Source organism: Gallinula chloropus (assembly GCF_964237585.1).
Source record: "Gallinula chloropus genome assembly, chromosome: 20".
NCBI lineage: Eukaryota > Metazoa > Chordata > Aves > Gruiformes > Rallidae > Gallinula > Gallinula chloropus.
Window position 1 is genome coordinate 5,346,124 of NC_140105.1, and position 14,846 is coordinate 5,360,969.

Genomic DNA, 14,846 nt, shown 5'->3' on the forward strand with positions numbered 1-14,846 from the left:
AAGCAGACAGAACGTACAGCTTTTTAAAACAGGTTTCACAGCAGAGGTGGCCAGTTGTCTTTTAATCAAAACACTGATACCAGATACACAGAAACACTCGGTTCATCGAGCATTAAGACATCAAACCCTGCAGCCCAGCAGCAACAAGGGTTATTTTAGAAGAGAATTATTTTACTGCAAGGAAGAACAAAGAGGAGATTTTTCTTTTCTACCAAGGAGCTCCCTAGTTGGCTTACTAACTTCATCTGGAAAAAGTGGGCCAGAGAGGGGGAAAATAAGAGAGTGAACACTTCATTACAAACCCTTCAAGGCGTGTGTGAACCTGTCAGTGATTTAACAAAGCTTCTTAACTCGTGTGTTTTGGGGAACAGAGCTGTGTTCCTACCAGAGCATCACAAACAGACCCTGCACGGGTCTGCAGCGGCAGCTGGCTCCCTCATTCCCAGGGCCCAGGAGGGTAATTTACCGAGCAGAGGAGTGAGGGTGGCAGCAAAGCAGCAGGTTCCAGACTTCTGTCGCCACCGCCATGCAACGTGCGTGCTGGAGCGTGAAGGGGCCGGTGCTGCCCAGGTAAGGAGGGCTGACACAGTGTGACGTCGCGCCGCACGGGCCGGGGCGCTGAAAGCTTAGAGAGGGCTACTACAAAGCTGCCTTTATATCCCCCTGCAGAGCTGCACTGACTCACCCTCCTCTTCCACTCAATGAGCTCCTTTCACAGGGCGGGGAAGGGTGGGGGGACCGCGATGGGGACAACACATTCGATCCCCTTGTCCTGCCTCTCCAAAAGAGCTACTGGTGCTGCCTGGCCTGCCAGTGCAACGTGACTATAGAAATGTCAGCGAGCTGCAAGTCAGCTTTTTGTTTCCCCCAAAGAAAACAGGCAGACATTCTCATTAGTCCATGTCTCTCTCTCTCACAGGCGCTGATCTGCATTAGTGTTAACCCAGGCATGCAGGAATGGTCAAGCCCTCTCCTCACTCCCACAGCCTGCTCACCAGGGAGGGACATCCACACACCACTCTGTCCCTTAAGGCAAACATGCCCTAGGGAAGGCTTTGGTGGAAGCAGAGACTGAAGTCACTGGAATGTCAAGCTCTGGTTTCTAGCCCATCTGGCTCCTAAAGCCAAGCCCTTTCTGTCCAGCCTCATGTTAAGTACCTGCCAAATTAACCAAACTGGGGCCACAGCCCCACTTTGGCCTGTGGTGCTCATAAATTGGGTCATAACAGAAATTCAGCAGCAGAACTAAGATTGCAGTCCTACAACTAAAGTCAAAACCAGAGTTACCAATAGGGATGCTGGAGAGAGCTATTGGATTAATGCTTAACAATACATGAGATCCTGAAACAGTTGGTTATGCATTAATGTGGTGGGAAAACTTCCTGAGTCACATGAGACCCCAACATGAGGCCCAGAAGAATGGAGATCTGATTTACATAAATTAATGGCAGTTTGTATTATTATACCTGTCCTAAAATTATTTCATCTTTTAAATATGCAACTGTATAATTTGCCTCCCCCACCCTTCATCAGGAGTATGCACGAGTTGACCATTGGTCTTTAAAATATCTAAACAAACCCATTATTTCATTTGAGACATCCTACCCAGATTTGACATCCTGGGATAGGATGAAGAGCAAAGAGCAATCAAGTTGATTAACATGGTTTGTCTGTGGCAATACATTTCAGGAAAGCACTAAACTGCCTACACAGCCACCTGCACTGTATCTCCTTTCGGTATTCCTCCTTCTGAACACCACGTAAAACAGGACCCTTCTTCCTACAATTAGTAGAAGCAGGTGGACAGTCAGAGAAGCAGCAAAGTTACACATTCCTAAAGAAGCTTTGCCTCTTCCAAAATATACCAGAAGAAAACCATCCCCCTGGAAAAAACCCAACACTCCAGCAAGTCCTGGAGTAAAGCCAAGAAATTAAAGCGTTAAAAACAGACAAAAATCCTATGAGGACAAATCAGTTACTGAAGCAAATCAGCTGCTGAATAAAAGCTATTTAACGAGCTTTATCAACTAGAAGAGCAATTACAAGGTTGGTGAGAAATTACCGTTTTGCACCTGTCTGAAGGCCCGTGCCCTTTGCAATAGTGTCACCTGAACCTCATGAGCCCTGCGCCAAGCCAGTGGGTGTCAGCTGTCCCCAGAACACAAGCCACAAAACTCACGGCATCACTAAAGGAAATGACTTGGCCAAGGGCGGGGAGCAAACTCCCCACCCAGCCCAGCATCACCCCTGCTCCCTGGTCAGCGGCACACCGGGCAGTATCTCACCCTGCCCCTTCGGAGAGCAGCAGGGAAAAGCTCCATCCCCGGGGCTGGGAGGAAACCGGGCAGCACAAAGACGTATTGATCGCTTTCACACACACACGCACTATCGCAAAGAGAGAATCAGGTCAAGGCTGGCTCCAGGAAAAGCCGTAATTACAGGGGGGAAAAGGAACGCTCTTGCTAAGAGGGAGATGTAGGGTGGGGAAGCGAGCAACAAGTGCGGGTGGCCGGGCGCTCCGGCAGCTCGCCCAGCGCCGGCTCCTCCCGCCCGCCCCCCGCCCGGGCACACGTGTAACACGAAACTTCGCATCGCCGGGACAACCACTAACACACAGAGGGAAAGGCAGAGACAACAGCTGGCTGTCAGCGGCAGGGCTGAGGAGCCGAGCGAGGAGCAGACAGACACAAGCCAGGAATAAGGGGGAGAGCTGGTGTGAAAGTTGAAGAAGCCCCGAGAGGAAACAAGCGGAGCAGGAGAGTTGGCGGCGGCGCTGGGGTAAGGCTGAGCTGTTGCTGGTCTTGGGCAGCCGTAAGCAGGTTAGCGGGGAGCTGGAGCTTCTGCAGCTCTCCCCTACGGTGGGCTGCAGAATCAGCCCGGCTTGCTTAGGCTGAGTTTGTTTGCGAGGGATACTGGGGAGCAAAAACGGGGAGAGGAAAGCTTGTAACAGGGCTGCAGCAAGCGGCGCTGCAGCCGTGCTGCTAACAAAAGGATCCAGCCTGCAGCCTTGCACTGCTTGGAACGAGCAGGAGGAGTAGGCAACTTCTCTGCTGATTAGGAAGGCTGGCTGCTGGTTCTTTCTGTTGCTGTGACACAATGTGACCTTCGCTGCTAAGCACGTCCAGCGCAGGGCATTCTCCACAGCGATGAGCCCGTGTGTTAACACAGTGTGATATACTAACATAATATGGACAAGAGTGCTGGTCTGCTGCTCTGTTACCAGTGGTGTGTGTTCCGTTAGCGGGCGAGTGCACGTGAAACCAAGTGGGTGCCAGCCACAGCATTTCTCCAGAGCTCCTCCCAGATGGAGCTAGGTTTTATCTCCCAAAGCCCGAAGCAGAGAGCTTAGAAAACAAACCCTGGTCAGGGAAACAGCACACTGTGCAAGTGAAGCATCTGTATCCAATAGAAAGAAACGGAAAATTTTTACACAGCTTCTAACAAGAGCACTAAAAAAAAACCCCAAACAGCCAGTGTATCTGGTTTAGTATTGAAAGAGCAGGGAAAACCACTGCTCTGGGAGAGCGAGAACACACGCGTATACACACACGGTCTGTGGTTTACTGTAACAAGACTGAATGCAGTAAGAAGGAAGGAAGAGGTGTATTTCTCCAAATACATGAAATTGTGTAAGGATGGAACCGTTTAGGTTGCAAAAGATCTTTATGATCACAGAGTCCGAGCCTTGGTTTTACAGAGCAGTGTCCCACAGCCTGTGCTCCCACCTCCACTTTGCTGCTGGGTACAGGAAGGGGGGCTGGCAAGGAGACTGGCCAGATAAGCCCTTGTTTTCTGCCACCTGAAGCCAATTACTCTGTGTGGAAGCACAGAGCTGAGACTCTTGTCCCTTCCAGGAGCCACGTGGGCTGGCAGGTGTTTGCAAACAGGTAGGGAGAGAGGCAGAAAGCCAGTTCTCACAGAAAAATGTCTTCCCAATCCTACACATGCCTGTAGGGAGGAATGTTAAGGATCAGGTATTTCCACTTCTCTCAATTCCCATGTATGTGGAAGGAAGGGCAGGTCTCTGACCTACGTGTTGTACAAACACCGAGCTGGAGCTGCCTGTGTGAGATGTAGCAGTTAAGACCTACACGCCTCCAGTCTAGCCCTAGGTCCAAGGGGGATGGAGGGAGGTTTCCACCCTGCTAATGAAGGGTCTCTGTAAGTTGTTTGTTGCAGTTAAGATGTTTTTCTCAAATAAAGTACAGGAAAAACAAAGTTTATGGAAAAAAAAAGAAAAAAAAAAGGAAGGAGGGAGGAGTTGGGGGAGAGGGAAACAGGCCAAGTTTGCCTTGCAGAAAGAAAATCTTTAAGGGCTCTGGCTGGGGGCTTGTCCAGCCACAGCCGTGTTGTGTGTATGCCGGGGGCGGAGGGGGGAATAAGGAATATGAAACACATGTCTGGATAAAAGGAACAGGGCATGGCTTGTGTTACAGCTGTCACAGCCCATGGGCCTCTCAGCCCGACTGCAAGGCAGAATCGGTTATGGGAATGGAGGTACGAAGGGCACCAAGTCTGATAGAGCAGAACCCGTCCGTAACACCAGCCCCCACCCAAAACAGCACATGGGACTGGAGGGACTGGAGGGACTGGAGGAGAGCAAGAAGAGCAGTACCCACCCCTCACCACCACTACCCTATGCAACCACTGCTGATACAGTTCAAATGGGTTCTTCTGCAGAAGCAGCTGTTGTAGCCTTCAGTTTTGAGTTCCTACACCCAAGTGCCGCCTTTACCAGGATTAGACCTGCATATTTCAAGAACCTCAAAAATGCATGTCATTCCTGAGACCTGCAGCTCTGAGATCAGCCAAGGACAGGACACAGAGGTGGCTGAAAGATGCTGGAGAAGGTGTTTCCAGCACTCTCAGGGGGCTCTGGCTGCCTTACCTCAAACACCAAACTGCTGACAGATCCCAGTACATTTGTGAGGCAACTGTTCACAAGGCTTTCACAGGCACTCAGCTACCTCGCTGGGAATTGGTTATTTTGCTAATATTAGAATAGACTTTCAGGCTAGATTCAAGCATCAGCAACCCTAAAAAAAGTTCTCTTGTAGACAAGCTACAGGTTTATTTTTAAAATTGACCTTTTCCTTTCACTGGATGGCTCCATGCTTTGGTTTCCCCTGTTCTTAAAAATGGGACCAGTAGTGAGGAATTATCTCATGGGTTTTTGTGGACTTGTTTGTGGGATGGACTGGAGAAAGCCAGCGTGTTCTGCAGAGGTGTAGAGAGTCTCAGCTCAGAGCCCCAGTGGGTTCCTCAGCTTCTCAAACTGCTATTGCAGGGAATTCAGCGCCTTTTTATATTAACCTAATATTAGGTTGTAGGGGAGGGAAGGAACGTTTACAGTGCTGCCTCAAAACCAATCTCCAAATAGTGGCTGGTGGAGATGACAGGGTAGTCCAGCCAAATGGCTACCCAGTTGAGGCAGCTTTATAATCTGAAAGAATGTGTGGCCTTCTTTTCCAGACCAGCTGACAGCGTCAAAGCTTTTCTCCCATGCCATTGAGCTGCAATTTTCCAGTTTGGGTGTGTGCTGTTAAAAAGCTGAATTCTCTTGATACTGGAAACTATTTTCATCCATTTGGGAATGAATTATAGGTCTGTCTGGCTCCGTTCACTCCTGTTTTAGAAAAAAAGGGCTTGCCCACGAACACAGAGTCACATAGTTGGTCAGCTACAGCCATGGCAGCAAACACTGCCTTAACAATGATGAGGGAAAACCATCCACTGATAATATTTCTATAGCCCTTTTCATTTCAAAAGTACATTGCAAATTTAGAACAATAAACAATTGTACAGGAATTATTACATGTTCTGCCAAAATGCATCTACACTGTAACAACACCTAGCAGCCATGCACTGGTTTGGGCAGGAAGCACTGCAGACCTTATCCCTACGAAACCAGAAGCCCGTTTCAGGAACCAAGAACAAAGCTGGTAGGCTTATAGGGACTGGGCAAATGCAGTCAGTTGACTTTAAAGTTTCAGACCAGAATAAAAAGCATCCCCTCCCCTTCAGCTGCTCAGTGCTCTCCTTCCATCAGGCTGGGATCGTCTTTTAAGCTTTCTTACCGAATAAACTACCACAATCCATACAGGCTTCCCATCCCTGTATCAGTCCAATTTCAACTGACTCGTTTGACTTGCCTGCTTAAGAACAACACTCAGCATTTGCTTCTCCCACAGACACAGTCTTGGGAAAAAGACAACGTTGCAATGAGAATGTTACCTGACATTCCACTTGCTTGGGCACATCAGGGTGGTCCTGCTTTGTAAGGTCTTGGGAGTGCTGTTGCTGCAGGCGATGGGCACAGTGGAGGATATCAAGCTCTCCTGCACTGGGACTCGCAGCATTAAAACTAGAGGCATTGGCAGCTTCAGGACACCATCAACAGACTCACCCCTCCAGAGCTTTGTCTCCATTTTTAAATTACTATGCATGCAAGCAAAGATTCTCAGAGGGACTACAGTAAAACCAGTGGATCGGGGGCATGTAAAAAGAGAAACACCAACTCTGTGGAGCATGGCTGGGTAAGAAGCAACCAAGATTGGAAGCCTTGCTTTCAACACTTTCATCCTAAAGGGGTTCAGTGACTGAAGTGTAGCAAGCAGTTAGCAAGCAAAGGTCATTTCACTTTGTAACTGCAACAAAAGGTATCATCTTTCTATGTAAAGATTTCCAAGCACATTAGACACATAGCAACTAGCAACCAAACCTCTGGGGGTGCTTACATGTCCTGCTGCCTCGCAGAGATGAAGTCACCTGAGAGAGGGATGGGATGACTTATCCAGAGTCACACAAGCAGTAAGCGTCAGCGGCAGGCCAGGAAGATTGCCTGCATTTACCAACTTCCAGTCCTGGGGCTAAACCACAAACTCAAATTCATGTTCTTTGCACTAAAATAGGCTGCTCAAACACCACTGGAGTGATGACTAAACAAGTGTCTCCTTCCTCAACAGTAAATTTAAGCTCACCCACTCCCTAGGGCTCAGCTTCTGATGCACCTGTGTAGACACACCGATAGGATAGAGCTTTCCAAGCCAAAGACAGACCAAAACATCCTGATCAATTTATGTCAATTACAAAATACTTGAAGCAACTTGACTAGTTTAAGGCAAACAGAGAACAGCCCAGATCACAGCATAAAGAAACCCCGACCAAGGCTTTTCTCTTGAACGTCTAGATTGAGGCCTTTTAATGGCTTTATTCTCCAAAGGGCTGAGCAGCCAACTTGAGTGCTTCAGTAAGGCCTAAGTCCATTAAAACAGTTCAGAAAGATACTTTCAGTGCTATTATGGCAATTTTCACAGCTTTATTCAGTGGGCACAGCAAGATGAATCTGCATTAAATGAGTATTAGCACTTTCTGGGAATCTAAATCTACAAAAGGCCTAAATGTAGGACATGCTGCTTTGGTTTCAAAGGGTCATGTTCTCCTTACAGCTGAGCAGCTCACCCAGAGATGCCAGGCATCCCCCTGCATTATTACTGTGCTCTTTCTTCAGCCAAGACTCACAGCTCACAGCACATGGCAGAATCAGTCTTTTTTTCCTTAAAACCAAATAAGCCTAAGGCCTTGTCAGGCCTTGTAACGTAGAGGAGAGCAGGAGGATTTGATGATCTGGTGCCACTGGCAATGCTGCCTGACTACCCTCTCAGTACAGAACCCCTTCCTTATATCCAACCAAAACCTCCTCTGTCTCAACTTCAAGCCAGGTTCTATCACTGGTCACCAAAGAGAGATCAGCACCTGCCCCTTCACCCCCCCTCATCAGGAAGCCACAGACTGCCATAAGGTCTCCCCTCAGCCTCCTCTTCTCCAGGCTGAACAAACCAAGTGACTTCAGCTTCTCCTTATATGACTTCCCCTCCAGACTCTTCCCCATCCTTGTTGTCCTCCTCTGGACACTCTCCAATACCTTTGTGTCCCTCTCGTTCTGTGGCACCCTTCATATGATCTCTGGCTACAGCTACAGAGCAAAAGTTCATGACATCAGTCTGACAGTGCATTATGAACCATGCTGCACTACAGTCATTCAACATTTCTTTCATGCCAAGTTCCATCATCTTTGCTGTCCCAACAGCCACATCTCCTCTGCTCTGGAGGGTTCCCATCCGCAGTGGATGTGGTTTTGAGGAAGGACAACAAAGCAAGGATTCCCAGTTGAGAAAAACACCAGCAGGCAATGACATTTGTTCCAAACCCCACAGAATCTGTGAGGTGCCACTTGGGTGGCTGTTCTAGGCTCCAGACTTAGAAAGTAAATCTTCAGTTAACACCCATAACCTGAAGTTTCAAACCTCACAAGAGTTGCCCAGTTTAATAACAATCATTACTGCTGCTGCTTCAACCAAATATCCTGCACCACCTGGCCTCTACTGCTGCTTGTAACTGGCAACTTACTTGGACACAGCATAATGAAAAATAATATAAATTCTTACAGCTCCACTCTGAAATTTGTCAGTAATGTCATCACTGGTGTGTTGTACATAAGGCTGGTAATGCAGACAACTTGTTTAAGTCACGCAACACCCCCTTATGCTAACATCTGGGGTAAGATCTTGGTTGTGCTGAAATGAATTGGAAAATGATCATGATCAAAGCTGGTCATGATCAAAGCCTTGACACCACAAGTAGAATGGAAGGTACAGAAGCACATGAGTGTAACTAGCTTTCATGGGGCATGGTTACTTTAAATGAAAAAAAAAAAAAAGAGAGAGATTTATTCTTCACCCTTTTGCTACGCTCCATGAGCAGAAATCCCCACACAGCCAGAGGCCTGGAACCAGCCTGCAGTCACAAGTGCAGCTGAGCACAAAAACATTTGCTTCCTCACAGGGAGGTTGGAGGCTGCACTACCGACATCAAACTTTGCCCGTGAAGAAACTCAAACCAAAGTAAACAAGCAACATTCCTCACAAGTTTTAGAATAAAACCTTAGCTCCAGATCAGATACAAGGACAGCAGAATGCCCATTACTGAGATGACAAGCTCATTTTAGGCTAGGCACTTTGCTAATCCACGTGGAGCTCTACCATCCTAATCAGTAATTTTACACCATATACCCAAACTTAGAAGCCTTGCTCTTATACTTGCTGCTTCTGGTGCAGCCCAAAGCATGGTACAAAAGGTTACAGCAGATTCCTTGCTGGGAGAGTCTCTGGGCAGGCAGAAACACCCCCATTTTCAGAGTTTTAAGGCCAGAAATACTTTTTTTCTTCTTTTTTTTTTACAGTAAGTTTTTCTTCCAGAGCCAAGAGCGGAAACACAAATCGCTTCACCTCTGCCTGCGCCGCCATCTCTTGGAATGGAAACAAGACTGGAAACCTGCTGACACAGAATCCTGCAGCACTGTGCAGAGGATAAAGCAGCCGTTTCTGGAGCAGCTCACTCGGGGTACGGCAGTCATCCGGAAAGAACTATTTAACCCTAGCCTCTGAAGTAATCTTTTCAGGTCAGAAGGCCACAGCTATGCCTCCCTGCTACGTTGCACAAAGGTCTTTCCGTAGCTATAGATTTTTCCTCCCCTAGGAAACCAGCTAGTTCTGATTTTTTTTTACCCTTACAATGGATTTAAAAGGACAAAGAAACGCCTTTTTGAATTGCATAAACATACAAAATGTAATTTAACTTGGCACTGTCGGATTTAAGCCCAGCATGCAAAGAACCAGCCAAGGTCTCTCTGTCCTCAGCGCGTTTTGGAAAAACTGAACTCCAAGCATCCATTTGTTTGTGTAACCAAACCAGATGTGCAGTAATGAACTAGCTGGCTTGTTCTGGAAGTACTTGGTCACTTGGCTTTGCGTTATCACCAAGACTAGGATATTAAATTGCAACGTTCAAGTCCCATAAAACAGTGTTGACTATAGCAACACACAAGCTAGTAAGTTCTGATATAATAATGACATAAAGAGTTACAATCCATCCCGGTGTTGACCTATCCAAACACTTGTTTTAGGCAAAACTTCTCAATGATATCCCATTCCATTTACTGACAGAAGCAAAATTTGAACTTCCATAGCTCTCATGCAAGCTTGCTTGTTGCAATGCCCTCCAGAGCTTTGCTCACGGTGGGAAGGGAACAGCAAGTATCAGTGGCAAAACTGAGGCACTTAACTTTGACTAGACTAACAATATTTGCAGTAACAGTAGTTCCTGGTGACCATTCTTTCTGAGAACAGAAAAGTGTAAGATTACTGAGCAGGGCAGGAGCTCCATAAGGGACATCTCTCCCCGACAGATCCGGGGGCGTTCGCTTTGCTCTTCACCAGTGAGGATGGGTGGACATCCACTGTTCGATTCATATATTGCTCAATTAGAACAGCCTGTGGCTTAGAAGAAAGCAAGCTACATTTAGCTACCATATAAAACTTGAAATGCATCCAGCTGTCTCCACTGAACACAAGCTTTAGCTCTTAATATCACCATTCAGTCAAGCTGGTGGATAACACATTAACGGTACTGCAGAGAGGTGCTGAAGGAAGTGCCTTAGCTTTTGAAGAAGCTTTCTGTAGCTTAAAGCATAAGAAGGCTTAAAAGTGTTCTACTTTGTGTTACTCAGTAAAAACATCTGAAAACAATGTACCTCTGGAGATCAGCATTTCAAAGTGGAGTTAGAATAGCATTTTTTCTAGGAGGACAAGTTAGCACAATTGGGAAAAAAAAATAATTACTTGCATTGGGTGAAAGCCAAGGGCAGGCACAGAAACACTGTTTGTTTCTCCTTTGCTCAACAGTGCAGCTGACAAAAGCACCTCAAAGCCAGATTCTGAAATTAAAACAGTGCCAGAACACATAGACAATTAATAGTCCTCCACCTTAGCTACTGGGAACAAGGACTGAGACCAGACAAACTTGTTTTCCTTGTGATCACCAGCTCTATAAGAAGGCTGGCAGCTTCCTAGCATTAGTCAGTGAAAACATTTATTCTCTATTTGGTCCCTCCACAGCATAAAGCCTGGAGAGGTTGAGCTAGAATGTCTTCTGAAGGCTTTCTGAAGGAAATGCAAACCATTGGTGAGAAGTTTCTCCTTAAGCTCCAGAAACTGCCCAAGGCTGACCCGGTGGAGATTGTGTCCTTTTGTGTGGTGGTTCTGTTTATCGGTGAGTTTACTGGTGGAGGTAAAGGGATGTCAGAATGTCTTATCTCTTTGTGGGGGCAGCTTGCTCTGTTACCTTTGTTGGTGGGTTGGTGGTGTTGGCTGTTTTCCAGGTTGTGGTCTGAGGTCCAGATTTTACCAGCACGTATCTCTCTACATGCATGCAGAGCACGATAGGCAATGGTATAGCTTTCCCCAAAGCTCTTCCTATTTAAGCATTAAACAGCAGTATTTCAACTAACCCAGAGCTGCTGCAAAGTTCTGATGCACAGGAGGTGTTTTATGGGAAATGGTTTTAGGGCATCTCACATCTAATGCCACAGGAGACACCTAAAGTCTGAGAACTCTGAGTCCCATTCCTGTGCTTAGCTCACGGTTTGCTTCAGGTGAACCTATTTATTTGCCTCTGGTAATGGCAAGATCTCTCCTGCTACTCTGTGTGGGGATGGTATGGAAGGAACAGCAAAGAGCTGCTTGTTCAAGGGGGATGAGGTTTGTTTAGAGAATGGGAAAACAAGCAGGAAGGCAGGCAGGCCCTCCCCCTCAGAGAGGCATGCTTTGCTCCCAGCCAAAGGGAAGGGTGTGTAACCAGCCTGGACACTCCTCCCTGGGCTGGAATTCGGAAAGACACACCTGCTGCTGTATTTTGCTCCTACCTACAGCTGGTTCCCCACAGGTCCAGTAACCTGACAGCCCAGTTCCAGACTTAAAATGAGCACGTGCACGTCCACACACTGTTACGTATTTTGCAGGATTAAACATGTCATCCTGTTCTATTCCAGATCAACTCCCAACCCCAACCACAATGCCTAGTGTAGAGTAACAGTGGAAGTTAACCTGGTACTTTGCAAAACAAAACCCTGTGTTTGAAGTATGAATTTTCTCAAGCTAAGTACAGAATAAAGTCATGAATATCTGTCCTCACTAAAGGGTGCACTGCATGCACCCTCAGTGACTGCTAGCTTGACTAACCAAGTCCTGTCAAGTTGCTTCTAACACAACTATGGGGAGAGCTTGATCTCCATCCCTTGCAGGTACACAGCTCTACTGAGTTACTGCATGTCACCACTGAAACAACAATGAATGAGGCTGGTCAATCCCCACATGACTTAGTACATAACTCTTAAGATCGTGAAATACCTAGTAATGATTGTCTAGCTTAAACTTAGGAGGGAGGTGGGGATATAGGGGAAAAAAATCTGCAAGAAACCAGACTTTGATCATTCTGCCATTCACCAAACAACGTGGAGGAGACATGGGGTTACCCTCCAGTGATTGCTCCTACATTATGAAACAATATCCTTTGCTTCTCCTTCCAGTTACTGTTCTGCTTCTGATGATCATTGCCTGCAGCTGCTGCTGCTATAGCTGCTGTAGCTGTGATGGACGTCCTGACCACAGACGTAGGAAGATCCAAGTCCGCCCGATTGCCCATTCATGAAGTGCCACAACCTGCTATCAAGGACATGCACAGACATTATCATTCAGTCCTATGGGAATGACTTTCTGCACTAGCTCACTGAAAATGGCAATAACAATATTAAGGACCAGAAAGTACAGCATGGAATTCCTTCTTTCTGTGACAGACACTACTGGGCTCTGTGGTGTGACCAGAAAGGTATCGCTACTTTACCATCACTGGCTCCCTCTTCTGGGGTGGGGTGCATGGACACATGCTGCTGAGAAAAAAGACACACTTTCTCAACAGCAGTCTTGCAGCTAGGCCAACGGAGGATTCCCTTAGTGAGCATGGAGCCACAGATCCCAGCAGAGCACATGTACGTGGCCACACGCTCGGCAGTGCCTACTCTCTTCACAGTAGCTAACCCAGAATGACGGTGCTGCCCGCTAGCAAAACCCACTGACATCACTGGGAGCTCCACATGCTCAGTACTTCTTGGATCAAGCCCAAACCTGCTGTCTTAAAGCCACCTGCAACATACATACTTAGCTGAGATGTCTGCTGAAAACAACAAATTGTGGACCTTCTGATCCCCACACGCCAGCTGAGACAGCAGGACAGCTGGTAACAAACACTCCCGACTTTATTTCATCAGTGTTACAATGATGAGAAATTGCCAAAGAGAAAAATCAAATCATGTGCAATACACTTTGTAAACAGAAAGATGAAGGCAAAAGGAAAAAACTCACCAACACTACAAGTTAATTGGAACATTCTGCTGCTAAATGTGCTCCCTCCCTACCCCTGGTGTGGTTCTGCACGTCTGCCTATCGCAGGCGAATGGTTCTTACAGAGCATGGGAGCCACAGGAGATGAACAATCCCTGTCCTTCCTCGAGGGACCCGTGTGTCTGACTCCCTGCACTGTGTGCAGTTTATTTTAGTGCCTAAGGTATGATTATCAGCATGCACAAAGGCATTTCAGAGGACTGACATACAGTATGGTAACTGTCTCTTCAGGGTACGCGCAGGGCAGGTGCCAGCAGGCATTGTGACAAAGCAGAGCCAAGAACGCGCTGTACAGCTGAAGTTAACAAGTGCAAATAAATCCCCTTTCCATGCTTCAGCCACGGTGTATGTTTGGTTTACATTTCAGGGAAGTTCAAAAAGGGATTTATGTAAGTACAAGGCCGTGGCACAGGCCACGACTTTCATAACAGGCAGCCAAACAGAAGACCATCACACTGCACCTAACTGTAAGTCTGTCTGTCTTCCAGCCCCAAGTATGAAACTAACCACCTTTATGAGAAGGTATAAAAAAGTACATGTGTATAGATAAGGCATCTTCTACCCCTGTATTCCAACTGCTACGTGTAGAGGAGTTAAAGGGATTCCATGTACATATGCCAGAGCTGACATCTAGCTAGAGAGAAAAGAATAATCAAGTTTCAGTGGGATTTTAAACCTTCTCCACACTTCAGAAGGGACAAAATGAAACAGTGTAAAGAAACCCCCGTTTCTCTGCTTCCTCGCCCGAATTAGTGAAAAGCACATTAAATAAGTAGCTGCTTGTGTATTTAGTGCACTTTAATTTTTGCAAAGAAACTCGTTGCAGGTACTTTGCATTTTTGTACTGCTGCGCATTGGAATTATGTCCCAAGTGACAGGTGATGGGACGAGGGGGAATGGGCCCAAGCTGTGCCAGGGCAGGGTCAGATCAGACATTAGGAAAAAATTCTTCACCAAAAGGGTTATGGGGCACTGGCACAGGCTGCCCAGGGAGGGGGCTGGGTCACTGACCCTGGATGTGTTTAAGACAGGTAGATGAGGTGCTCAGGGATATGGTTTAGTAGAGGACAGGTACAGTTGGACTCGATCTCAAAGGGCTTTTCCAACCTAATGACTGTGATACCGACAGCCAGCAACCAGAGAGTTGTCTAATACTTTAAAAAGCCTTTAACTGCAAAAGTTACTTTTAAATTCATAAGTACAGTTACACTAACAAAGCACTGACCTTTACTACACTTTCCCAAAGCTGTCACTCACAGCCAGGATGTCAGGGTAGGATATGCTCAAGCATGGCATCATCTTACCCCATCAATATTCAGAGATGCGTCACACTAACATCTCGGTTGGATATGTCTCTGCTCAGAAACAAGTGGCAAACAAGGTGACAAAAGAAGTCTCAAAACCTCTCTTCTGCAGGGGACAGACTCAACAGATGTTTCTGTCTAGAGTTAAGTCACGAGACCTGTGAAAGAACAGAGCTCACTTTCTTTCCTAGCCTGTGCTAGACAGTGCCAGCTACAGGAAGGAGCAGAATGCCGTTGAGCAGTGTTG

At 46.9% G+C, this 14,846-nt stretch overlaps 2 protein-coding genes across 2 annotated transcripts in view; one reads left to right on the plus strand and one right to left on the minus strand.

Annotated features, from left to right (window-relative positions):
* Positions 1 to 14,846, minus strand: part of RECQL5 (RecQ like helicase 5) — a gene marked incomplete at its 5' end in the record, with an annotated part of 37,515 nt that overhangs the window by 9,160 nt on the left and 13,509 nt on the right. The gene's annotated exons all lie outside the window — the stretch shown is intronic.
* On the plus strand, positions 10,983 to 12,546 carry SMIM5 (small integral membrane protein 5; the record flags this gene model as incomplete). Its single annotated transcript, XM_084273455.1, has 2 exons — positions 10,983 to 11,109; positions 12,425 to 12,546. 2 exons carry the CDS (start codon positions 10,983 to 10,985, stop codon positions 12,544 to 12,546), a joined length of 249 nt encoding a protein of 82 aa, XP_084129581.1.